Source organism: Bos mutus, chromosome 3, assembly GCF_027580195.1.
Source record: "Bos mutus isolate GX-2022 chromosome 3, NWIPB_WYAK_1.1, whole genome shotgun sequence".
Lineage (NCBI taxonomy): Eukaryota > Metazoa > Chordata > Mammalia > Artiodactyla > Bovidae > Bos > Bos mutus.
This window is the reverse complement of record NC_091619.1, coordinates 25,777,113-25,803,161: the sequence shown is the minus strand read 5'-3', so window position 1 is coordinate 25,803,161 and position 26,049 is coordinate 25,777,113. Positions and strand designations below refer to the sequence as shown.

At 41.8% G+C, this 26,049-nt stretch overlaps 1 protein-coding gene and 1 pseudogene across 2 annotated transcripts in view; both read left to right on the top strand.

Annotated features, from left to right (window-relative positions):
- Window positions 1-26,049, top strand: part of LOC102274735 (solute carrier family 22 member 15) — a 183,745-nt gene that overhangs the window by 39,704 nt on the left and 117,992 nt on the right. For both annotated transcript variants that reach the window (XM_070367436.1, XM_070367437.1), the window contains exons 3-5: window positions 14,912-15,044; window positions 15,683-15,847; window positions 24,534-24,663. In XM_070367436.1, coding sequence (XP_070223537.1) covers window positions 14,912-15,044; window positions 15,683-15,847; window positions 24,534-24,663 — 428 coding nt within the window. The remainder of the gene's footprint in view (window positions 1-14,911; window positions 15,045-15,682; window positions 15,848-24,533; window positions 24,664-26,049) is intronic.
- On the top strand, window positions 11,943-13,738 carry LOC138987207 (baculoviral IAP repeat-containing protein 2 pseudogene; annotated as a pseudogene).

The window sequence follows — 26,049 nt, the reverse complement described above, 5'->3', positions numbered from 1 at the left end:
TGAGGTTGATCTCATCCATGCTAATGGTATCAGATAATACTTGTTCATGGATGAGTCAGCCTAAGTATTTCCAGCTTGAATCTGTTCTCTTCCCTGAGGTCTCCACCTTGTCCAGACTGGCCTAGACCACTGCAGTGACTTGACAGGTCTTTCCATACCTATGCTTACTATCATTCTTCCATTCTTTGACGTGCAGCTAAATCAATTTAAAAAATTATTTTCTTGAAATATAGTTGATTTACAAAGTTGTGTTAATTTCAGCTGTACAGCAAAGTGATTCAATATGAAGGAGAATATACATATTCTCCTTTACATTCTTTTCCATTATGGTTTTTCACAGGATATTGAATATAGTTCCCTGTGCTGTATACAGTAGGACCTCACCATTTATCCACTCTGTATGTAAATATTAGTTCAACTTTTCTTGACATACACTAATACTTTATCCCTTTTTGAAAGGTGCCATTCTCAGTCTCTAATCAGTAAGAATCCTAATATTAAACAAAAAACCTCCCAGATGCTTCCTTAATACCCAGTCAGTGGTTACTGTCTCAACTCTTCACTTCTGTTTTCCTGCCTTTTACCCTCTTTGAGAGCTGGAAGGCCTTGCATGCCACCTGGCCCCATACTCAAACCCATATTTACCATATTTTTGTTCCTTTCAAGGCACCTGCTGTTGGTGCCTATTCCCAATTGTGCCCAATTTTCTCTCAGGTCTGCTTTCTTTAGATGAGTGAATGATTGTACCAGTGCTGTTAATGCCAGGCCCCTTAAATCCTTTTTGAAAATACAGTGTTATTAACTTAAGAACTCAATATAGTGATGGTGGTAAGCATATGAACAGAAATACAGATGTTGGTTATGAAATAAAAATAGATAGGTCAAACTGATGAACTGAAAATACCTTAATTTTACATTCTTCCTTTTCTGTATGATAAAAGAAAAGTAGATTTCCTGCCTTTTCAATTTGCAAGTGATTTTTCAATTTGAAATGAATTAGTATAGAAAGGAATATTCTGTAGCTTTAGAATTTGGCTTGTCATTAAAAATGAGAGGAGAGTCATCACTTATAATCTCTAGCCAATTAAGGGTTTGAGTGACTTATAAATTTATGATTTTTAAAATTTAAAGCCTCATAAAGAACACATTTTTCAAGAATGTCACAGTCATCATATTTAGGTTTCTTATAGTTTAGTTTCTGATACCCTGGTTTGGGTTTTGCCTTGGTACTAAGTATTGACCAAAGGGCAAGAAAATAACCTAGTAATTTAGTCTAACTTGGTGGGTGACCTCTTTGGTTGGTGGTAAAGAATCCGCCTGCCAGTGTAGGAAACATGGGTTCAAGCCCTGATCTGGGAAGATCCTGCATGCCATAGAGCAGGTAAGCCCGTGTGCCGCAACCACTGAGCCTGTGCTCTAGAGCCCGGGAGCCGCAACCACGGAGCCTGTGCTCTAGAGCCCAGGAGCAACTGCTGGGCCCGCTACTGCAACTACTGAAGCCCGAGCATGCCAGAGCCTGTGCTCCACAAGAGAAGCCAGCGCAACGAGAAAGCAAGCATCACAGCTAAAAGGTGCCCCTGCTCTCCACAGCTAGAGAAAGACTGCTCAGCAACACAGACCCAGCACAGCCGAAAATAAATAAACAAATAAATAAAACTGGAAAAATAGGTCATCTCCTGATAAATTTTCTCAAATGCTGTGAGGATCACTCTCCCAGTGTATTTTGTCTGCACTTTGACAAAATAAAACTCTTTAGATTATATAGTAGGTATGTGATAAGCATGTAAACTATATTTGGAAAGGTTTTAATATTGAAAACAGGACAAAACATTCAAACCAAAATTGCGTAAGTTCAGGGGACAGGGAGTGTGGGAAACTGACTTGTAAACACACTATCCTAAGTACGTGCCTTGGCATTCCCGAGTCGGCCATCCCTAGTTCACCTAGATTTGTCAGTGGGTCTTCCAGGTTCCAGTCGTCACATTCTCTAATTTGCTTTTTAAAAATCGGGCAGTGCTTTTCAATTTTTCTATAGGTTCCTAACTGTTTTCCAGAGATGTAGGAAGATGCATTAGTCCAGCTGGCATTAACCTGAAGAAAAATTACTAGAAATTACTTTGACACTTAGAACTAGCAGGCTGAGAATTAGAATTTGAAATTTCCTGGTGAAACATCCCTTGGGCCATGTCTTCCTAAAACTGCCATCCAATCTGATAGCTGTCTGGTGGCTGGAAGGTTAGTATTACAGCCTTTTTGATGAGTTTGAGAAGTTCTGCAAATATGGTTCACAGAATAGTTGGTGATGGAGCAGTCATGTTGGTCTTTCCTTATTGATTAAGTGCAAAACTGATCAATGCAAGTCTGAACCTCTTGGCCATATAAACAGAACAGCAGAATTGAAGTGCAGGATAATCAAAGCTAAACTTGCAGGCCAGATTTTAAAGGCATGAAAGCACCAAAACAAACACCAAGCATCTGAAAGACATAAAAGCACGTGTTTGAACACCAGGGTGTTAACAAGACCTGGTTGCACTTGTTTTTTATTGGCTGTTGTAAGAGAAGGGATATAGCCTGTGACACATACAGCCCTTTCTTCTCTAATAAACCAAGCTAATATTTAATATTTGATTCATTTTTCAACCTGAAAATTGTCCCCCTATGCATTCCTTGTAAGTTGAGAATTCTATCACAGAACGATTGTCCATACATCCAAAATAAATTAATTTTTCACAAAACAGAATTTCTCCTTCAAATTCCAAAACTTGTAGTCATTTTGTGTGAAGCTTTAAAATGTATTTACTCATTCCTTACAGATCCTTAAATCAGAGTTTCTTAACATCACTTCATTTTTTTTTTTGATCACTCAGGCCGTGCTTCCTGAAGTACTTGGTTAACTGGAGGTCTTGAAGAGGTTGAAGAATGCTTGGAGTAGGGGCACTGGAGGAAGTGGGTGGAAGTCTGGGGAATGGTGGTCTGAGACTGGAATGTGCATAACCAAGAGTTTATAGAGGTGATGCTGTTGTTGCGGATGACATGGTCCAGATGAGTGGGTTAGGGGATTCTTAACCCAATTGCCTGTGAGAATCATCTGGACAACTTAAAAACATGCAGTGCCTTGGCTCTACCACAGTGTTGTCAGGGATTAGCTTTTGACCTCACCATCACTAACATGTGACCCTCTTCATCATGGACTCAGGTAGAGCGCCCGCTTTCTTTTCTTTTTCTTCTTTTTTGCATACACACGTTACCTTTTTAATTTTTTAATTATAGTTGATTTACACTGTTGTGTTAGTTTCAGGAATACTGCACAGTGATTCAGTTTTATATCTACACACATATATATGGGCTTTCTAGGTGGTGCTAGTGGTAAAGAACCCCCTGCCAGTGTAGGAGGCATAAGAGACATGGGTTTGATCTCCAGGTTGGGAAGATCTTTTTTAGATTATTTTCCCTTATAACAAAATGTTGAGTAGCATTCCCTGTGTTATACAGTGGATCCTTGTTGGTTATCTGTTTCATATACAGTAGCGTATATATGTTAATCCCATCTTCCTAATTTATCCCTCCCCCTTCCCTGGCAGCTCAAACAGTAAAGAATCTGCCTGCAATATGGGAGACCCGGGTTTTATCCCTGGGTCAGAAAGATCCCCTGGAAAAGGTCATGGCAACCTACTCCAGTATTTTTGCCTGGAAAATCCCATGGACAGAGGAGCCTGGCGGGCTACAATCCATGGAGTCGCAAAGAGTTGTATACGATTGAGTGACTAACACTTCTTCTTCCCCTTTGGTAACCATAAGTTTGTTTTCTATGTATGTGGATCTATTTCTGTTCTGTAAATAAGTTCATTTGTATCTTTTTTTTTTTTTCAGATTCCACATATAAGTGACATCATATGGCATTTGTCTTTCTCCGTTTGACTTCACTTGGTATGATCATCTCTGGGTCCATCCATGTTGCTGCAAATGACATTATTTCATTCTTTCTTATGGTTGAGTAATATTCCATTGTATTTGTATAACACATCTCCTTTATCTATTCATCTGTCAATGGACATTTAGGTTGCTTCCACGTCTTGGTTATTGTAAATAGTGCTGCAGTGAACACTGGGGTACATGTGTCTTCAAATTATGGTTTTCTCCAGATATATACCCACGAGTGGGATTGTGGGATAATATGGTTGCTGCTGCTGCTAAGTCACTTCAGTCGTGTCCGACTCTGTGCGACCCCATAGACGGCAGCCCACCAGGCTCCCCCGTCCCTGGGATTCTCCAGGCAAGAACACTGGAGTGGGTTGCCATTTCCTTCTCCAATGCATGAAAGTGAAAAGTGAAGTCGCTCAGTCGTGTCCGACCCTTAGCATGGACTGCAGCCTACCAGGCTCCTCCGTCCATGGGATTTTCCAGGCAAGAGTACTGGAGTGGGGTGCCATTGCCTTCTCTGGGGATAATATGGTAACTCTCTTTTTTTTTTTTTTAAGAGATCTAGCTTTCAAATAGACATTCTAAGTAGATTAGTGGAAATAAAGAAGAGACAGAGGATAGATCAGCCATCTCTTGAGACCATTTCCTGGACACAGCGACGTGATGCTTCCAATTATGTTTATTGTGCAGAACTTGATAGTGTGGCCATCCTGATTGTCAGGGAGATTGGGAAATTTAGCCTTTCTTCTGGGGAGCCATATGCCCAGCTAAGCATTCTCTTCCTGTGAAAGAAAAGAAGAATGGCTGTTTCAAAACAGGCTAGATTCTGTGCCCCAAAAAGCTAGTAGGTTACACAGTCTAATGATGTGGTCTTCAGACAAGCTGATAATTTTGGAGTTTGGTTATCTGCTCACACCTCAGGTTCTCAGGTCCTTGGGTAAAAAGGAAAAGCAGCCTCCAGTTGAGAGGGACCTGGTTCAGTGGGTGAATTTCCTCTGTGGACAATCGAAGTTCAGTAAGAGCAAGAATGGAAAGTACAGAGGAATTAAAGAAGTAGGGGATTTCCTGAAGGTGGGACATTATTTCACCACCCACCATCCTGCTATGTCTTCCTTTTCTCCTTTTCTCAGCATAGATTTTGTTATTATAGTAAATAGTCCTTTGCAAATCCCCACAACTTCCTGGTGCCTCGTTCCCTGTGTAATACTTCTGGGAAACCCCTTGACTCCTCCCCGCCTAGAACTCGAGTGTGCATTCACCGTGCCCTGTGACATTTCCTTTGAATGGGCCATGTCCCCTTCTGAGAAGGGCCTGCCTTCTTCCTCCTTAAACTTTAAGCTCCCCCTCCGCTCACACTCCCTTCAGCCGTCAACCTCACTTGATATTTCAGTGAAAAAGAACTGAAGCAATCCAGCAAGGTCCCTTTACTGCCTGCTTCTGAATCCACGTTCTGTCTTCCTCCCATTTGCATTGGAAGTTCCTCCCTTCTGTGAAAGGCTCCCTTCTCTACTTTGTGCCATCAAGACCCTTCCTTCTGCTTTTCCTGGTTTGTTTCTCCTGAAGGTGGCGCCAGTGGTAAAGAACCTGTCTGCCAGTGCAGGAGACATGAAGAGATGTGGGTTCCGTCCCTGAGTCTGGAAGATCCCTGGAGGAGGGCATGGCAACCCACTCCAGTATTCATGCCTGGAGAATCCCACGGACAGAGGAGACTAGTGGGCTATAGTCCATGGGGTCACAAAGAGTCAGATGTGACTGAGCATACCCTCTCTACTTTGTACCTTCAAGCCCTTTCTTTCTTGCTTTTCCAAGTACTTTTCTCCTACAAGGATATCTTCGCTACTGTCTTTCATTAATGCATATACATGTCAAAAAATACACCAGTTATCTCTGACCCCCATCTACCTGTCCAAATACTGTCCTGTTTCCTTACTCTTCTTCACAGCAAAACTCATGGAACCCATTCTGTGTACATCTGCTGCCTGCAGTTCCTTAAACTTGTCTAGTTCTTCAACCTTCTCCAACCCAGCTGCCCTTAGCACTCTACTGAAATCGCTGTTCTTGAAGTGTCCATTTTGTTTCCAAATATAACTGCACACCCCTGTCCTCATCTTAACTTGACCTCTAAAGCAACATTGGATATACTTGATTACCCCCTTCCTCCTTCAGTCACGTCTCTTCTTGTAGTGATTGTGACACCACCCTCCCCTCTGTTTCTTGCTCTCTCTGACCCCCTACTGCTGCTGCTGCCGCTGCTGCTGCTGCTGCTGCATCACTTCAGTCGTGTCCGACTCTGTGTGACCCCATAGACGGCAGCCCACCAGGCTCCCCCGTCCCTGTGATTCTCCAGGCAAGAACACTGGAGTGGGTTGCCATTTCCTTCTCTGATGCACGAAAGTGAGAAGTGAAAGTGAATTCGATCAGTCGTGTCCGACTCTTAGCGACCCCATGGACTGCAGCCTATCAGGCTCCTCCATCCGTGGGATTTTCCAGGCAAGAGTACTGGAGTGGGCTGCCATTGCCTTCTCCACTGACCCCTACTAGTAGTGAGTTTTAGTTCTCTTCTACTCAGCCACCAAATGTGGACGTGTACTGGGCTCCTGAGCCTCCTCCTTCATCTCTATTTTCATAAGCTCTCATTTCCTCTCCCTTGAGCTCAAGACACATCCAAATGCTTGATGAGCATTTCAGTATGGATGTTTTTATAGGCATCTCAGTCTCCATCTCATCCTCAAAATGTGTCTAAACAGAACTCTTACTTTCCCACTATGTTACCTGATAACCCTTTTGCAGCTTCCTCTACCTCAAAATGTCACCACCACGTATATACAATGGAATATTACTCAGCCATAAAAGAAATGAGTTGGGTCATTTATTAGTGATGTGGATGAACCTAGACCCTGTTATACAGAGTAAAGTAGGTCAGAGAAAAACAAATATTGTATATTAACACATACATTGGTACTGATGAACCTCTGTGGGACAGGAAAGAGACACAGATGTAGACAACGGACTTGTGGGCATAGTCGAGGAGGGAGGGTGGGACGAACTGAGAGGGTAGTGCCTACGTGCATCCACTGCCAGGTGTGCAACACACATCTAGTGAGAAGCTCTGTGTAACACAGGGAGCTCAGCTCCGTGCTCTGTGACCACCTAGAGGGGTGGTATGGGAGTGGAGGGAGGCTCAAGAGAGAGGGGATATATGCATACTTACAGCTGATTCACATTGTTGTACAGTAGAAACTAACCCAGCATTGTAAAGCAGTTGTCCTCCAATTTAAAAAATATATATCCTCAATATAAAAAAATAAAAATGAAAAAAATGTCACCACCATCTCCTGAATGGCTAAAGTTAAAAACTTGGGTTAAATCCTTCACTCTCCCTTTCTCTCCTCCCCGCTCCACATCTCACTCATCAACAAGTCCTGCTAGTTCTGCCTTCAAGATCCCTCCATGTTCACGTGATTCATGTAATTCCATCATTCTTGCTTTCATCCAAGCCACATCATCTCCTGGACTATTGTAGGAGGTTCCCTGCTCCCACTTTTCCTATCGTATTATATTCTCTAAGTGTGAATGCTGAGCTTTAGAAATGTAAGTCCAGGAGTGCAACGTCTTCCCTGTGCCCTGGACTAAAATCCCAGCTCTTTACTGTGACTCAAGGTCCTGCATGACCTGATGCCTGCACAGCTCTCTGGTCTCATTACATCCCACCCTGCAAAAGGCACTCTGACATGTCTTCAAGGACCTTATGGCCATTGCACTTATCCTCATGTTCCCCAAACAGCTTTTCGGTGTTGATCACTTCCTCATCATCCAGGTCACAAATGTCACCTCCCCAGAGAAGCCTTCCTGGATACCTTATTTAAAGAGATTTTCTTCCAGCCTATCCCTATATGTTTACTTGTTTAATGTCTCACTCTACTAGAACTTGCACTCCATGAGGGCAGGGACCAAGTCTAGCTCATTTGCATCTGTATTCCCAGTGTTTACAATAGTTTTATTAACCTCTATGCTATGCTAAGTCACTTCAGTCGTGTCCGACTCTGTGTGACCCCATAGACGGCAGCCCACCAGGCTCCCCTGTCCCTGGGATTCTCCAGGCAAGAACACTGGAGTGGGTTGCCATTTCCTTCTCCAATGCATGAAAGTGGAAAGTGAAAGTGAAGTCACTCAGTCGTGTCCGACTCTTAGCGACCCCATGGACTGCAGCCTATCAGGCTCCTCTGTCCATGGGATTTTCCAGGTAAGAGTACTGGAGTGGGGTGCCATTGCCTTCTCCATTATTAACCTCTAGTAGAAACTAATCAAGTACTTATTAAATACTGGGATGAAAAAAAACCTGGAGTGTAGTTCAGTTTTTGGTCACAGATCTTCCATCACTCTCTTATTTAAATTATGACTGCCACCAAGAGCAGTAACTGCCTGATTACTATTTTTAAGGGCAGTAGCAGTCTAGATTATTATTTCTAATCCATGAAGGGCTAGGAAAATAGTTAATTAATCTTGTTAAGAACTGCATGTGAAGGACAGAAGAACTCAGAAGTAGTAAAGCACAGCATTAGTGAGGGGCTTCATCCTTGTTTATTTTCCAGTGCCTAAATGTTTGTGTGTGTAGTTGTTGCCTAAAGATGTCTTGTCAAGATCTTTATCCATCTGGTCTTGCAGGAAATACAAGAGAAGGAGAGGAGTTAGATGTGCTTTGGGCCATAACAACTGATTGTCAAAGCATGGGACAGGAGCAGTTTGAAGGATAGAGAAGGGACAAGTAAGGGGTGTCTCCATGCAAGTTTTTGAGAAGGGGCTTTGTTAAACTTGTCTTTGCTGAGCCCAGGAAAGGGGCTGTGGGGGGGAGAGATGAGCAGTCTCTTGGTTCTCTGAGGTCACATCTGAGACACAGGTTGGCTTTCATCTCTGTTAGCAAAGGTCACCGTAACACGTCACTAGCTAGGTCTAAAGATAATGGCATTTTAAGTAGAAGGTGATTGCTTTCTCTTTGAGCTTGTAAGTTTCCCTAATGGTAAAGAATCTGCCTGCAATGCAGGAGACCCGGGTTCAGTCCCTGGGTTGGGAAGATCCCTTGGAGAAGGAAATGGCAACCCACTCCAGTATTCTTGCCTGGGAAATCCCATGGACAGAGGAGCCTGGGGGGCTACAGTCCATAGGTCACAAAGAGTCAGACACGACTGAACAACTAAGACACACAGTACTCCAGGGATTATTTTTTATTGTGGTAAAACATACATAGCATAAAGCATGTCATTTTAAAGTGTACAGTCCAGGGACATTAAATACATTCACATCTTTGTGCAAACATCACCACTATCCACCTCAACAACTCTGTCATTATCCCAAACTAACAGGTAACTCCTCACTCTCCCAGCCCCTGGTAACCACTATGCTGCTTTGTCTCTGGGGATTTGATTAGTCCAGGTGAAGGAAAAACACTCCTCCAGTATCTCCTCTACTGGCAGCTACTTCCCTTCAGACACTTCTGCCAACAGATACGTGTGGGTGGGAGTTAGGGGGCAGGGTGGGGTTCCCACATCAGGCTGTTCTGCCATACCAGCAGGGTGTACTACAGTTTGGTTCAGGTCTGATACCATCTACCTGAGTTAACATCAGGTCCCACAGGTCAGGGTTCCATCCCACAGGACTGCCCCCTCTGCCCCCTTCAGACATCAGTCACAAGTTCAGGCTATTTCCTGTGCTTCTGATAAGCTGATTGTAAATCAGAGGGTCCTCTTACCTCCTCCTTTGGTTGGATTAATTTGCTAGGGAATTTCCCAGAACTCAAACATTTTATTTACTAGACTACTGATTTATTATAAAAAGCTGTAACTCCAGAACAGCCAGGTAGAAGAGGTGCACAGGGCAAGGTGTAGACGGATGGAAGAGAATAGAGCTTCCACACCCTCAGAGCTCAACTGCCCTCCCAGTACCAGCACAAGTTCAGTGACCTGGAAGCTCTCCAAACCACATCTTTTTGGATTTTTTGGCAGCTTCATTATGAAGGCATGATTGATTAAGCCTTTGGCCATTGGCAGTTGATTCAACCTCCAATCGCTCTCCCCTGCCCAGAGGCCTGGAGGGAGGGGCTGAAAGTTCCAACCCTCTTTACATGGTTGGCTCCCCTGACAACCAGCCCCTATCTATGAGGCTTTCCAAAAGTCACCTCATTAACATAATAAGCTCGGTGTGATTGAAAGGGGCTTGTTACAAATGATAAAAGACACCTGTTTTAGCTTTATTGCTCTGAAGCTTTTTCAGGAACTGGAAAAATAAATCTTATAAAAAAATATACCCCCTGAGGGGAGAGTTAGGGAGTTTGGAATGGACGTGTACACACTGCTATATTTAAAACGGGTAACCAACAGGAACCTACTGTACAGCATGTGGAGCTCTGTTCAGTGTTACGTGACAGCCTGGAGGGGGAGGGGAGAATAGGTATGTGTACATGTGTGACTGAGTCCCTTTGCGTTCACTTGAAATTGACACAACATTGTTAATTGGCTCTACCCCAAAATCATATAAAAAGTTTTTTTTTTTTAAAGATAGCCCTGTCGGCGTGGGCCTCGCGCGGGCGGGGAGCCTGTGGCGCGCTGGAGCCCAGCCACCCGGCCGCCCCCTTCTGCCGGCGTCGCGTTCAAGGGTCTGAGGAGGCTCCGGGCGGCTGAGCAGTTTCCGCGTCTGCTGCGCCGGCCCCGCGATTTACAGCCCTGAAGAATCTACTTTTTCCCCTGCAGTAATAAATCCCATTATGGACACCCAGAAACTTTATAAAGGGATATCGTTTGAATTCTGCGGAGTGTAATTTTGTGTATGACTTATACTTTTAAAATATGAAGGGTTTTCAGAAACAAGGCTAGTAGACTTAATTACTGGCATATTATGCATAAGCAGTGTTGGTGATAAGATCTTGTTAGGCATTTGTGATAATACTAGAACAGTCAAGCTGTATCTTGATAAACTTGATTTACCTTTAAATACAAAATGAGTGATATTGTAGATGCATGATTCTTAAATGAAAGACAAGTTATGTAAAAAGGTTCTGCTGTAGAAACCTTATGGTTAACTAGTTTATGGAGGCAATACCTTCAGTTGACCAAATATTATAAAGTGGTATGCAAAGTTAGGAAGAAAGACAACATAATGATGCTGCAGGAAATGAAAACAAATATAGACAGTATTAACAAAGATGAGTTAGTGGCTTGTGAGTTTTAACATCGTACACAGTATAACAGATATAGGTTCAACAATGCTTGTAGGTGTTGACATCCTCCAAAATTGTTAACTGAAGCTACTTTAACTTTCTTAAGTAAATACTATGATGATAAGCTATGTGAAATTAGCCTTTAGATAATGTGACCATATGAAGACTTATTGTTTACTAGAATAAAAGATTTTTTTTATAAAAAATATATTAAGAGTGCTTGGAGGGAAAAAAGTCTGCATATAGTTTTTTTTCTCTTATAGGATGGCCATTAATTGGCTTGATATCCAGGCTATGTGATTTGTAACCAAAAGCAAATTAAAGGCATAAGTATTGTGTCTTTGTTTAGAATTTTGGGAATATAAACTTCCTTGAAAAATCAAGGAGTGTTAAACATATTTTCAAAAGTGTCTCAACTTCTTTCAGTCTGCTTAGTATTATACCAAATAGTGAACAGAAATAGTACTTGAGTTAATATAGTCCTAAAGAGTATTAAATAGTATTTTGATAATATAGGAGATAGAGTCATCCTGCCTGAGTGTAAATTCAGATGTAAATCCAGTAAAGAAGGTGTAGTGAATTTTATGTAAATAGGAGCCTATCATTTGATTCTTTTTTAATGGTGAAAAAAAAAAAAAACTAATGTGAAGAGAAGAAAAATTTCATGTAAAGGATTTTTGCTGTCAAAAAGTAAAAATCAAGAGTGTGATGGAAGACAGCACAGTCTTGTCAAATTGGACGATTGGCAACAAACAAAAAATGACATACGACTTTTTGTGAGCTGACCGAATGCATATTCTTTACCGCTCTACCGAATGTCTACATATTCAACTTTCCCCGCCGGTGTTCCTGTCTCAGAAAGGAGTCTTGCTCGTGCTGGTTTTTATTACACTGGTGTGAATGACAAGGTCAAATGCTTCTGTTGTGGCCTGATGCTGGATAACTGGAAACAAGGAGACAATCCTATTGAGAAGCATAAACAACTGTATCCGAGCTGTAGCTTTATTCAGAATCTAGTTTCTGTTACTAGTCTGGAATCTACTTTAAGAATGCTTCTTCCAATGAGAAACAGTTTTACGACTCATTATCACCCACTTTGGAACATGGTAGATCATTCAGTGGTTCTTATTCCAACCTTTCACCAAACCCTATTAATTCTCGAGCAGTCGAAGACTTTTCCCCATTGAGGACTAACCCCTACAGTTATGCCATGAGTACTGAAGAAGCGAGATTTCTTACTTATCAAATGTGGCCATTAACCTTTCTGTCACCATCAGAATTGGCAAGAGCTGGCTTTTATTATATAGGACCTGGAGACAGGGTAGCCTGCTTTGCCTGTGGTGGGACGCTAAATAACTGGGAACCAAAGGATGATGCCATGTTAGAACACCAGAAACATTTTCCCAGCTGTCCATTTTTGGAAAATTCTCTGGAAACGCTGAGGTTCAGCATTTCAAATTTGAGTATGCAGACACATGCAGCTCGCCTGAGAACATTTATGTACTGGCCATCTACTGTATCAGTTCAGCCCGAGCAGCTTGCAAGTGCTGGTTTCTATTATGTAGGTCGCAACGACGATGTCAAGTGCTTTTGTTGTGATGGTGGCTTAAGGTGTTGGGAATCTGGAGATGACCCATGGGTAGAACACGCCAAATGGTTTCCAAGGTGTGAGTTCTTGATACGAATGAAAGGGCAGGAGTTTGTTAGTGAGATTCAAGCCAGATATCCTCATCTTCTTGAACAGCTCTTGTCAACTGCAAATACTTCTGGAGATGAAAATGCTGATCCACCAATTGTTCATTTTGGACCTGGAGAAAGTTCTTCAGACGATGCAGTCATGATGAATACACCTGTGGTTAAAGCTGCCTTGGAAATGGGCTTTAGTAGAAGCCTGGTAAAGCGGACAGTTCAGAGTAAAATCCTAACAACTGGAGAGAATTACAAAACAGTTAATGATATTGTGTCAGCACTTCTTAATGCTGAAGATGAGAAAAGAGAAGAAGAAAAGGAGGAAGAGAAGAAAAGACAAACTGAAGAAACAGCGTCAGATGATTTGTCATTACTTCGGAGGAATAGAATGGCTCTCTTTCAACAGTTGACGTGTGTGCTTCCTATCCTGGATAATCTTTTAATGGCCAATGTAATTAATAAACAGGAGCATGATATTATTAAGCAAAAAACACAGATACCTTTACAAACAAGAGAACTGATTGATACCGTTTTAGTTAAAGGAAATAGTGCTGCCAACATCTTCAAAAACTGTCTTAAGGAAATTGACCCTACATTATATAAGAACTTGTTTGTGGAAAAGAATATGAAGTATATTCCAACAGATGTTTCAGGTCTGTCCCTGGAAGAGCAGTTGAGAAGGCTGCAAGAAGAAAGAACTTGTAAAGTGTGTATGGACAAAGAAGTTTCTATTGTATTCATTCCTTGTGGTCATCTGGTAGTATGCCAGGAATGTGCCCCTTCTCTAAGAAAATGCCCTATTTGCAGAGGTATAATTAAGGGTACTGTTCGTACATTTCTCTCATAAAAGAAAAATAAGCTGTATGTTAGCTTATGTATAAAAATCTTTAAAATATTGTCTGAAGTTGTTTGAAGTAAAAAAAGAATTACTGACTCCTTAAAAAAAAAAAAAAAAAAGATAGCCCTGTAATTCTTACATAGGAAATTACAAGGGCTTCAAGAGCTATGTTATAGGAACAATGGTTAAAAACCAAATATATATTTCTTATTATAAATTGCAGTGTCACACTCATAAATGTAATCACACAATATTTTTTCTTTTTGTCTGTTTGTTTCACTTAGCATAAAGTCAGAGTTCATCCATGTTGTAGCTTGCTAGAATTTCATTCCTTTTTAAGGCTGTATAATATTCCATTGGATGTATATACCACATTTTGTTTATCCGTTCATCTGTGAATGAACATTAGGGTTCATTCCACCTTTTGGGTGTTGTAACTAATGCTGCTATGAACCTTAGCACACAAATACCTGTTTGAATCCCTGCTTTCAGTTCTTTTGTATTGTATACTCAGAAGTGGAATCACTGTATCATATGGTTTGTTTTTATTTAATTGCGAAGTCATGTCCAACTCTTTGCGACTCTGTGGACTCCACCAGTCTCCTCTGCCCATGGGATTTCCCAGGCAAGAATACTAGAGTGTGTTACCGGTTCCTCCTCTGGGGAATCTTTCTGACCTAGGGATCAAACTCAAGTCTTCTGCATTGCAGGATTCTTTAGCAGTGAGCCACCTGGGAAGCCCAATCATATTGTTATTGTATAGATCATTTTTCAAGGAAAATACTCAAGGGATTTAAAGCCCATTAATTTATTGGAGAAAAGGACCTTTCGTTTTTGGCCTCATATATGTCATATAGTATGTTAGGTGTCAGAGAAATGGAAACTAATGGCATACAGCTCTTCCTGTATTCAGGGACTAAAAATGCAGGGACTTGGAGTGAGGACATAGTCAACAGACGGGTAAGTAATTAGCTATTACATACTGTACTGTGTTCAGTGCTGTAACAGCACGTTTATAGACTACTGTGGGAGCAGATTACAATGACAATTTCTGGGGTTTCTGAAGACAGAATCTCCTTGGGTGTTGTCCTGGATGGATGTTCTGTTGAATTCTGGTGAATAGTGGTAATGCAGTGGAGAAATCCTAGTATACAAGTTTTTGTTGTACATTTGCTTTTTTAAAATAGCTAACTCCATCCATCTGTCTTTTCTGTGCCTTAAACGTCTCCCCTTTGTTTTTTTTCTTCCTCTAGTGGTTTTTAATTGCCAACAGATCTTACAAAGTGAGTGCAGCAAGCTCTTTTTTCTTCAGTGGTGTGTTTGTGGGAGTTATCACTTTTGGTCAACTCTCTGATCGCTTCGGAAGGAAAAAAGTCTATCTCACAGGTAATCTGTTAGTGTTCATGAACTGAATAAGAGAAGTTATTTTCCTAAGGTTCCCAGAGAAATAGTAAGGAGACCATTTTCTTAAGTTTCTCAGGGAATTGCTGTGTGGACCCAGAACTGATTTTTATTTCACTGGTGAGAAGCCAGGTGCTTCTGGCCAAGCATTTTAAAGCACACCTGAGAAAGGCCAGGTATCTGCATTATAAGCATTTCCTAGTGGTGCCTTCTGCAAGCTGTGGGTCCCAATTCATGCCATGCTTCTACAGAGAACAAAGATTGAGGCGATTTGCTAGTCCATTTCCTTATATCCATTTCCTTATATCTTGTATGTTGATTCATGCAGATGAGCTCCACAGGACTCAGCATAGTTCACTTGACAAGCTGAGTATGAGCTAGGAATTTTCAATTTTCAGCATTATTGGGAATAGTTGAAAACTGCACATGAGGACAGAAATCAACTTGTAACAAAGAAAACCTCAGTTTTTCTTGATAATCTTTAAGAGGAACTGATTTAAATACAAACCATAGCTTAGAAAATTTAAATTCACAAAGATTTATCTTTACAAATTAACATATATATTGCATTCATCAAGTGTGTTTTGCCTCTGGATTATTGCATACTGTTCTTCTCTTTCTAGGTTTTGCTCTTGACATCTTGTTTGCTATCGCAAATGGCTTTTCCCCCTCATATGAGTTCTTTGCAGTAACTCGCTTCCTGGTGGGCATGATGAATGGAGGGATGTCGCTAGTGGCCTTTGTCCTGCTGAATGAATGTGTGGGCACCGCCTACTGGGCACTCGCAGGTACTGCTTCAATCCAGGCCGACTTGGAGATGGGGAGGGGCTCCAGAGAACTATGTAGGAACCAGCTTAGCCCTCGTGTCTAAAAATGCATCTAGATTTGGGGTGCTCTATCCAAATACTGACTCAATGGACGTGAGTCTCAATGAACTCCAGGAGTTGGTGATGGACAGGGAGGCCTGGCGTGCTGCGATTCATGGGGTCGCAAAGAGTCGGACACGACTGAGCGACTGATCTGATCTGATCTGATCCAGATACTAGATTTGCTTTCTTTCTGGATTTTTTTTTTTTTTTTAATTTTTTGACCATATGGGCTCTTAGTTCCCTGAGCAGGGATCCAACCTGCATTCCCTGCCTTGGAAGCATAGTTGTCATCATGGGACTGCCAGGGAAATCCCTAGATTTCCTTTCCTGAGTTCTGTGTGGCCTTGAATGAGTCATTAGTATTTTATTTTATTCCCCTATTGATACTCTCCCCTGGGGCCTACAGATGGTGACCTTTTCCCTATACTCACAGATTGCCTGAAGGTATTCGTTAACTGCTTTTTACCATAAAGTGAAAACTAGTGCAGAGGAAATACTAGAAACTCCTGTTTCAGTGCCTTGGTATTGTATTTTATTAAATCTTTGTCTCATAGGCCTTTTTACTGTTCTCTTCAAATCAGCAGGTAGTACTCTTGTAGTATTTCTTTAGTGATGTTTAAGTTTCCAAATGGAGGCCATGTTCTGTATTACTTTTAACCATCCCATCATCTTCTCAAGAACTATCAATGATTTTAAAAGCATCCTTGACTTAATGTCTTGGGAGGGTGATTGCACTAAGATTCTACTTTGTGGACTATAGGTTTGCAGTGAGAACTTTGTTTTGCTTTCCATTCATTTAAATGTTATTGAGTACTATAGATGTTCTTATACTAATATGGGAACAAGTTGATTGTGCAACTGTAGAAATGAGTCTACATGAGGATGTAGGTGATAGAATGCCAGCTGTCATTTGCTGAGCATCTGTTATATACCAGGAACCAAGCTCTGCATCTGGCCAATGCCTCTAATATTCCCAGAACCTACAAGTTAAGAATTTCTACCTTCATTTTACAAATGAAGACACTTCACTGCTGAAAATGTTGCAGGAAGGGGAGCCCTTCTAGAACCTGAGAATGGGCTCTTGTCTAACACTCAGAAGTGAATTGTCAGAGGAGACACCCATGCTGACAAAGCAAGAGACTTTATTGGGAAGGAGCGCCTGGGTGTAGAGCAGCAACGTAAGGGAACCCAGGAGAGCTGCTCTACCACGTGGCTCTACCACGTGGTTTTATGGTGATAGGATTAGTTTCTGGGTAGTCTTTGGCCAGTTATTCTGACTCAGGGTGCTTCCTAGTGGCATAAGTGTTGCTTAGCCAAGATGGATGCCAGTGAGAAGAATTCTGGGAGGTCGTCGGACACAAGGTGTCTCCTTTTGACCTTTCCCAAACTCTTTTGGTTGGTGGTGGCTTGTTCCGGGTTCCTTACTAGGACCTCCTGTCATAAAATACTGCAAATGGTTACTGGTGCCTGGCTGGAGTGGGTGGTTTCAGTCAATATGTTCCACATAACAAAAGGAGAGGTTGTGTGCCTGTTTTCACACAGCTCATGACTGTCAGGGCGAGGATGATGCCAGGCCCATGTCATCCCACTTTTCCCTGAGGACTCCCCTCTTGTATCTTCCATTTATTGTTGTTCAGTCACTCAGTCACGTCCGACTCTTGCAATCCCATGGATGCAGCATGCCAGGCTTCCCTGTCCTTCACCATCTCCCAGAGTTTGCTCAAACTCGTGTCCCTTGAGTCTGTGATGCCATCCAAGCATCTCATCATCTGTCACCGCCTTCTCCTCCTGCCTTCAGTCTTTCCCAGTATCAGGATCTTTTCTAATGAGTTGGCTTTTCACATCAGGTGGCCAAAGTATTAGAGCTTTAGCTTCACCATTAATCCTTCCAATTAATATTCAGGGTGGATTTCCTTCAGCACTGACTGGTTTGATTTCCTTGCAGTCCAAGGGACTCTCAGGAGTCTTCTCCAACACCACAGTTCAAAAGCATCAGTTCTTCAGCACTCAGCCTTCTTTATGATCCAGCTCTCACATCCGTACATGACTACTAGAAAAATCATAGCTTTGACTTTATAGATCTTTGTCAGCAAAGTAATGTCTCTGCCTTTTAATATGCTGTCTGGTTTGTCATAGCCTTTCTTCCAAGAAGCAAGCATCTTTTAATTTCATGGCTGCAGTCACCGTTCTCAGTGATTTTGGAGCCCCCAAAATAAAAGCTGTCACTGTTTCCATTGTTTCCCCATTTATCTGCCATGAAGTGATGGGATCTTAGTTTTTTGAATGTTTAGTTTTAGGCCAGCTTTTCCACTCTCCTCTTTCACCTTCATCAAGCGGTGCTTTAGTTCTTCTTTGCTTTCTGCCATGAGGGTGTTGTCATGGGTCACCTCATATGAATACTGGTGGCTTGGCCCTTTTTTGTCACTGGTCATGTCTTTGGAGTTAGTAAAGGCTAATGTATTGAATTGGAAGACAGAGGCAAAATAAGCTCTGCTGTATTATGTCCACCGAACTGCTGTCCAAGCTGAAGGACACAGAGGGTTGAACAAGTTAGAACTAGACTGGGGAGGAGGAGACACCAGCTCCATCCTCAGAGGACAGGCTTCTTACCTGCTTCTTACACATCATGCTTCATAATTCACTTTGTCTATATTAGCTTTCAGCAAAGCCATTAGAGGTGGGCTTTTTTTTTTTTTTTCCCTAGCTCAAGTCCTAAGTTAGGATCAGTGAGAAAACATCCTTTGAGTCTTCAGTTTGCATTGAGACTGTTAAAGTCATTTTTGCAAGTAGTGGGTTCAGACTTGCTGGGACTTTGCCAGAAATGAGTGATGATGGTGTTCATGACCACTCACATTATCCAGGGGAAGACACAAAAGCACCCTCTCCTGGGGTTTTCGTTTCCCTGAGTCCAAAATCTTGCTCATACAAAGCATCATGAGTACGTGTTCTTCATCTTCCTGGCACATTCGTCTATTAAAATATTCACATTTGCTTCTAGTTGTTCCATGAAGAAGATGCTTTCTTACAAAACATGTATACTTCCCCCACCCTACCAAGTTCTCTAGGATGATTCCTGTCCCGTTGCCTACCTTCAGCAAAAAGAAAGACCTCTTGGTCTCTTGCTACCTTTCCAGTTGCCTGAAGCCAGTGAAAAGATTTCTGTTAAAGTGCTTTCACCTTCCGTTCTTGTCCTTGAGGCTGAGTTAAAGTAAGACTATTAAAATTTTTATAGCAAAGGGAAAAGGAAGAAAGGGGAAAAAACTGCAACAGTGGTACCAGATGGTTGCCAAATTCAATGTGAAATTCAGAAGGAGCTTGAGAGAGTTCCCAGAAGGCCAGTGCACTTGACCTGCACCCAGGACAGAAATAAGTTTCTGCTGCCCCTAAAACTCTTTTGCGAGGAGTTTCCTCCTTCCCTCTCCCATGAGCAGTCTTCCCCCAAAGTTTTGTCCTTCACCTTTCTTTCCAGGCTGTTCTCTCCAGCACAATTAAAAAAAAAAAAACACACATTTTTATTTTGTTTTGAGGTATAGCTGATGAACAACATTGTGATAATTTCAAATGAACAGGGAAGAGTCTCAGCCATACATATACATGTGTCCGTTCTCCCCCAAACTCCCCTCCCATCTAGGCTGCCACATAGCATTGAGCAGCTTTCCATATGCTATACAGTACATCCTTGTTGGTTTTCTGTTTTAAATGTAGCAGTGTGTACTTGTCCATCCCAAACTCCCTAACTATCCCTTTCCCACCCAGCAGTCATACATTTGTTCTGTAAGTCTATGAGTCTATGTTTTGTAAGTAAGTACATGTGTATCATTTCTTTTTAGATTCCACAAATAAGGGATGTCATGTGATATTTCTCCTCTGTCTGACTCCAGTCAGTATGACACTCTCTAGGTCCATCCATGCGGCTCTCCAGCATGATTTTATATACTCCTATAATGTCAGATACGCTCAGAACTGAAAGAAATTGAGGGGAAAAACCTAAATGATTTGCAATAGGGGATTCATTGGAGGAATCCAATGGACAGAGGAGCATGGCAGGCTATACAGTCCATGGGTTGCAAAGAGTCGGACATTACTAAAGCGTCTTAGCATGGCACGGCACCCTGATTGTTTAGCAGTAAAAAAAAAAAATTTGTTTTGAAAAATTGTGCATGATTACAAATAATATTTGCAGTATGTATAAAATACTATATAAAGTACATATAACAAAGTATAAGTGCAAACTGAAAACATCCATTTTTAACCAGTTGCAGTGTAGTGCTTAACAAGAATAAGTAAAATTGATTGAAAATTTTTGAGAGTAGAAAAGGTAAAATACTAAAGCTATGAAAAATGTCATATTAGTATATTTGTTTTTAATTTTCTTATATAAATACCTTATATCAAAAGTTATTGATGTTCATTGTAAAAAAAAAATCAAGAAACATATAGAAGTGAAACATAAAGAACACATATAGTCCTGCTCACCCAAAGACCACAATTGTAAACAGATTGCTGTGCGTCCTTCCAGAGCGTCTCCTTTGCATATCTGTTCTGCAACATACATTTATTAAACAGACCTGGCCATGTACCAGACACACTGCTTTTTAAAAAACTTTTCATGGAAATATCATTGATTTACAATGTTGTGTTAGTTTTAGGTGGACAGCAAGTCAAGCAGTTATATATATTCATGTATCCACTCTTTTTTTAGGTTCTTTTCCCATACAGGCCATTACAGAGTACTGCGTAAAGTTCCCTGTGCTATTCAGTAGGTCCTTGTTGGTCATCTGTTTTGTATATTGTAGTATGTATATGTCAATCCCAATCTCTTAAGTTGGCCTTTTCCATTTATTCTTTTCTTATTGGAATATAATTGCTTTACGATGTTGTGTTAGTTTCTGTTATACAACTGAGTCAGCTGTATGTATACATATGTCCCCTCCCTTCCCCCACCCCATACCAGCTCTCTAGGTCCTCACAGAGCACCCAGTAGAGCTCCCTGTGCTATACAGCAGCTTCCCACTAGCTGTCTATTTTACACGTGGTAGGTATATATGTTAATGCTATCCAGATACTACTTTTATAGACAGACACTTGGGATAAAAGAGTGAACACGCCAGGCCTGGGTGGGGGAAGGTCCTTGCTCTTATGGAACTTATGTTTTAGTCAGGAGAGGCATAACCAATGTGAAGTAATTTCTGAAAACTTTAAGTGCAGTGAAGAAAATTAAACAGGATAATAGAGTAGGCAGTAAGTGCAGGGGACAGTTACATTAAATAGGATAGTTAGAGGAAACTTTGATGTAGGTATTTAATCAAAGATGTGAATGATGCAAAAGACCTAGGGGGTGTGATTTTCTGAGCAAACATTCCAGTCAGATAGAGTGGCAAGAACCAGGCCCCTGAGGGCAGGAATGAGCTTCTCTGAGCACCTGAAAAGATGCAGTGTGGAAAGGCAGGAGGAGGCTGGGCTGAGATCAGGCTGGAGGGGCTGAGTGATGTAGCGTAATGGGCCAAATTAGGGATTTTTTTTTTTTAACTCAAAATGCAATGAGTAGCCAGTGACTGAATTAAAGAGAGGAGCCATAGAATTTTACATAGAGAAAGATTACTCTGGTAGGTGTAAGCAGGCTGGATCGTAGAGAAGCAAGAGTAGAAGTTGAGGGGCCATTCAGGAGGCTGGTGTGGTCACCCCTGTGGAATCCGCAGATGTTTTGTACCAGGTGGGAGTAGTGAAAGAGGAGGAAAGTGCATACATGGTGACCTGCTAAAGAATCAGCAGAGAAGGCAAGAGAAAAAGGGACCAAGGGGGCTTCACGGCCTTCTCCTTGAAAGCTGGATGGATCATTGGTGCTGCTTAAAAAAATGAAGTCATCACTGTACATTATCTTCTCACCTGCTGAAATTTGACTTTTGCTAGTGCAAACTGACCAGGGGTTGCAGACTTGAAATTAATTAAAAATAAGCAGAAAAGAAATCTGAAAAATAGATGTAAATAACCAAAGACCATGGGCGCGTGTGTGTGTGCTCAGTTGTGTCTGACTCTTTGTGACGCCATGGACTCTGCCAGGCTCCTCTGTCCATGGGATTTCCCAGGCAAGAAAACAGGAGTAGGTTGCCATTTCCTCCTCCAGGAGATCTTCCAGACACAGGGATGGAATCCGAGTCTCCTGAGTCTCTTGCATTGGCAGGCAGATTCTTGACCACTGTGCCACCTGGATAGGCCCATAAACAGCTACAAAACCACCTATGGCATTCCAGAGTTACAAAATGCAGAAGTGGTGATTTGAAATGTTCATTTTTTTTTTAATTAAATTTTTCAAATAGCCTAGAGCCTTACCACATCTTTATCTCCTCGCCTTATTCCTGTTGTCATTTCCGGGCATATGTGTGCAACCTCTGGCTGGGTATCATGTGCAGATGTCTGTTGACCCCTCAAGTTAAAGGTATCGCTTTCTTTCACCTAAAATCTACATTCTTTTCTGGGACTTCTATCTATAGCCATGTCATCATGGTATTTAAGTCATGAAACTAGAACCTTTGAATCCTTTTCCTCCTGTATACCATATCCAGCTGATAACAGGTCTTTCTGTGACAGAGATTCAACTGTGATGAGTTTAGATGCAAAGGGAAATCTTTTGGTTAACACACCCAAACCAAGAAGAGCCAGGCCTTGGCAATGCTTAGAACCAGGAAGTTAGGTGCATCTCATTTCTGTTTCCCGTTGTCTCTGAGAAACTTCCCCTGCTCAGTCAGGGATGAGGCCCAGCAGGTCATTGGTTTCACTGCCAAGTTCAGTATTTGAAAACCCTGAAATACTGGTAGGAACTCTGATTGTCCCAGCTGGGGTCACCATGGTGGAACCACGATTGATGTCTCCCCCTTGAACCACAGGGATGAAATATAGGGAGGTCATCTTTCCAAAAAAAAGGAAAGGATTCTTGGAGTTAGAAAGGAGTGCTAAGTAGGCAACATTTTATAACAGACACTCACCAGAGGAGGCTTCCAGATGGCATTTTTGGGGACGTTAATTGATATAAAGGGCTATGCCCTTTTTACAGTAGGACTGTATAGCTAACATTTGTACAGCATGCATTAGTTCATTTGAAACTAATGACTCTACTTTTTGAGGTTTGTATTATTATTTCTTTTTCATTTATGAGAAAACAGAGACTCAGATATTTAGGGATTTTCCCAAAGTCATATGGCAGTGTAGAGAAGAACTGGGGTCTGAACTTGGTCCCGCTGAAATGGCCTCATCCTGTGGTCCTTTGTCTTTTTGCCATGTTGTCAGTGGATACCGAGTACTCGGAACTGTTCTGAGCAGTGACAGAAAGCCTTGTTCTTGGAAACCAGGTGCTATTTGGTGCCCTGTAATGAATCTGTAATAGCTATTGATTATCTAAGTTTCTAGGGAAATCACAGGGAATGGAAATCCCATTCCCTTACTTAGCAGACCGCATGCCCTGACTGGTTTTCTGTTCATGCTGAACTTACTGTCACATTAGCCTTCCCTTCTGCATCCCCTTTTCCTCACTAGGGCAGACAGCAAACAAGTCATTGTGTTTTGTTGTAAGCTGATAATCTGTGGACAAGAATAGGAGAAATGTTTGTCTTGCAGGATTGTTGTAGAAAATTCCTGTAACAAAGTCGTGTTGCTGTGGGATGCGCACAGGAGCCGGCCTTTCCCTAGAAGGGTGACAGGGGACAGGAGCGGTACGGAGTGCAGGCTGTCCAGTCAGACCAGGGGACAGCACCTCCTGGTGGGGCCCCTACAGCCCCCTGTCTTAGACCGCAGCACCTAACTTTCTCTGAGCTATTTCCTCCGTCTCTAGATAGCTAATAGTGGTACCGGCTTTATGGGACAATGTTTATAAAGTCTAAATCTCAACCAATAGTAGCTGTTATATAAATAAATAGTGATGGATGCTCTCTACTACTAATAGTAGCAGTTACAGAAAGCATGTCAGAGGCGCAGAGTTTGCAAGTATACTGGGCAGCACGGTGGGTTTGTACTCATTTGTTATGTATTTAAAAATCATAAGATCTTAACAACCCCGTGGTTGATGTTTTTACTGTCAGTGTGCTGACAAAAATTCATGCTTTGTGGAACTTACATTCTACTTGGAAGAGAAAGACAAGAAACAAATGTAAAATGTCATGTGTCTGGTGGTGATAAATGGGGAAGGACCATATGAGAACTGGGGAGTAGGCTGTGACTCAAGGATTTCAGGGACAGCCGCTGTGAAGGAGATGCAGGCCCAACACTGCCATAGTCTCGTGACCTAAAAACCTCCCACCACACAGCAAGCAGTATTTCCAGGCCTCAGCCACAAGTTCAGGCAGATGTCAGTGCAACATCAACGAGAAAGCACTTGGGCAGCCCTTAAAATTTATCTTGACCACATGCGGTTTGTATTTTTCATCTGTCCTTCCTTCTTTCCCACTGATCTCCTGGCCTCTCTTCTGGTTTTATCATCTGATCCTCGATGATATCTGTGTAGGTTTTTCTTTCTACTGACGTCTCAGAAAGAAAGGACTGGTTCCGTGACCTGGGTTGGAATGGGGTTGCAGATGGTTCTTTCTCCAGTAACAAGTCTCTTTTCCTGAATTAGGGTCAATTGGTGGCCTCTTCTTCGCAGTTGGCATCGCCCAATATGCCCTGTTGGGATACTTCATCCGTTCCTGGAGGACCCTAGCCATACTGGTTAACCTGCAGGGAACCGTGGTCTTTCTCTTATCTTTGTAAGTAGTTTTTCCTCTTAGACTTTTAATTTAATAAGCAGAAGGAATGTCTTAAGAGGATGCGGGTCAATGAGCAGCGTTATTCCCTTTCAGGAGTTTGCCTGAACTGACTTTGGTGAAGAACTAAATTCCGCAAGCGCTCCAATGCTTGGCAGCTCCTGGGAAGAGAGATGCTTAATTAATTCAGAATGCAGGTATCCCTTGTTTAAAGTAACCTCTCAACCTCTGCATTTTAACCTTCAAATTCTCAAGGGAGGGTACTAGTTTCTTTTTTAACCTAATGCCTTAAGCTTAAAAATCTTCAGGCTGGATCAGATCCTGTGCTAGGGGTGTGACCAAAGTATGATATTATAGACCAGTCTATGCATATTGAATGTATAGTGATACCTCCTCATTCCACAGATGACTGTCATCTCAGGGCCTCTACAGGTGGACATGGGAAGATGCTCAGATATGGGAGAAATCCTTAGAGTGCATGGATTCAAAGCAGTACAAGGATGATGCCCTGGTCTAGGCAAGATATCACACCATGCTCCTCTTAAGGCTGTAAGATGAGCCACCAACTTAGGCCTGTTTCTCCAGAAGTTTGACTGTGCTTATGAAAGGTTTTCTCCCTTTAGATATCAGACCTTTAATCCAAAACATCAAAATCTTTTGGATAAATAAAACTTTCAGCCAGCGGCACCAGCTTTCTTCTGTGCTGTAAAGTGAGATACCTGTAATAGAATTTTCATTGAGGCAGCAATTCGATTTAGTAATTCTTTATATAAGTTCTACTAATTGAGATTTGGTGGGGATTGAGCTGAAATCTGTTTTCATTCTCTCTTTGAAGTCAAGAGAATTGTTAAGTGCAAAAACAAATATAATAGAAATAGTTAACCTATATTTATTGATGTTGTTGTTTAGTCTCTAAGTCATATCTGATTCTTTTGCGACCTCATGGACTGTAGCCCAGCAGGCTTCTCTGTCCATGGGATTTCTCAGGCAAGAATGCTGGAGTGGGTTGCCATTTCCTTCTCCAGGGAATCTTCCCTACCCAGGGATCGAACCCATGTCTCCTGCTTAGCAGGCAGATTCTTTACCACTGAGCCTCCAGGGAAGCCCCCAACCTATATTAGAAAGGTAAAATTTATGAAATGCATTCAGTTATGTGAACTAGAGTGAGATAATTTTATTAGAAAGGAAAACTAGCCTTATTTTATTACGCTGTATATTGTAAATTTTTGGGAAAAATGTATTCCTTGAATTAATAAGCATTCTTGTTCATATTAGTAAATAAATGAATTTTATTTTTAAACATTTAATAAACTGCCTACTTCGTAGAGCTTTCCAGGTGGCACAGTTGGTAAAGAATCTGCCTGCCAATGCAGGAGACGCAGAGACCAT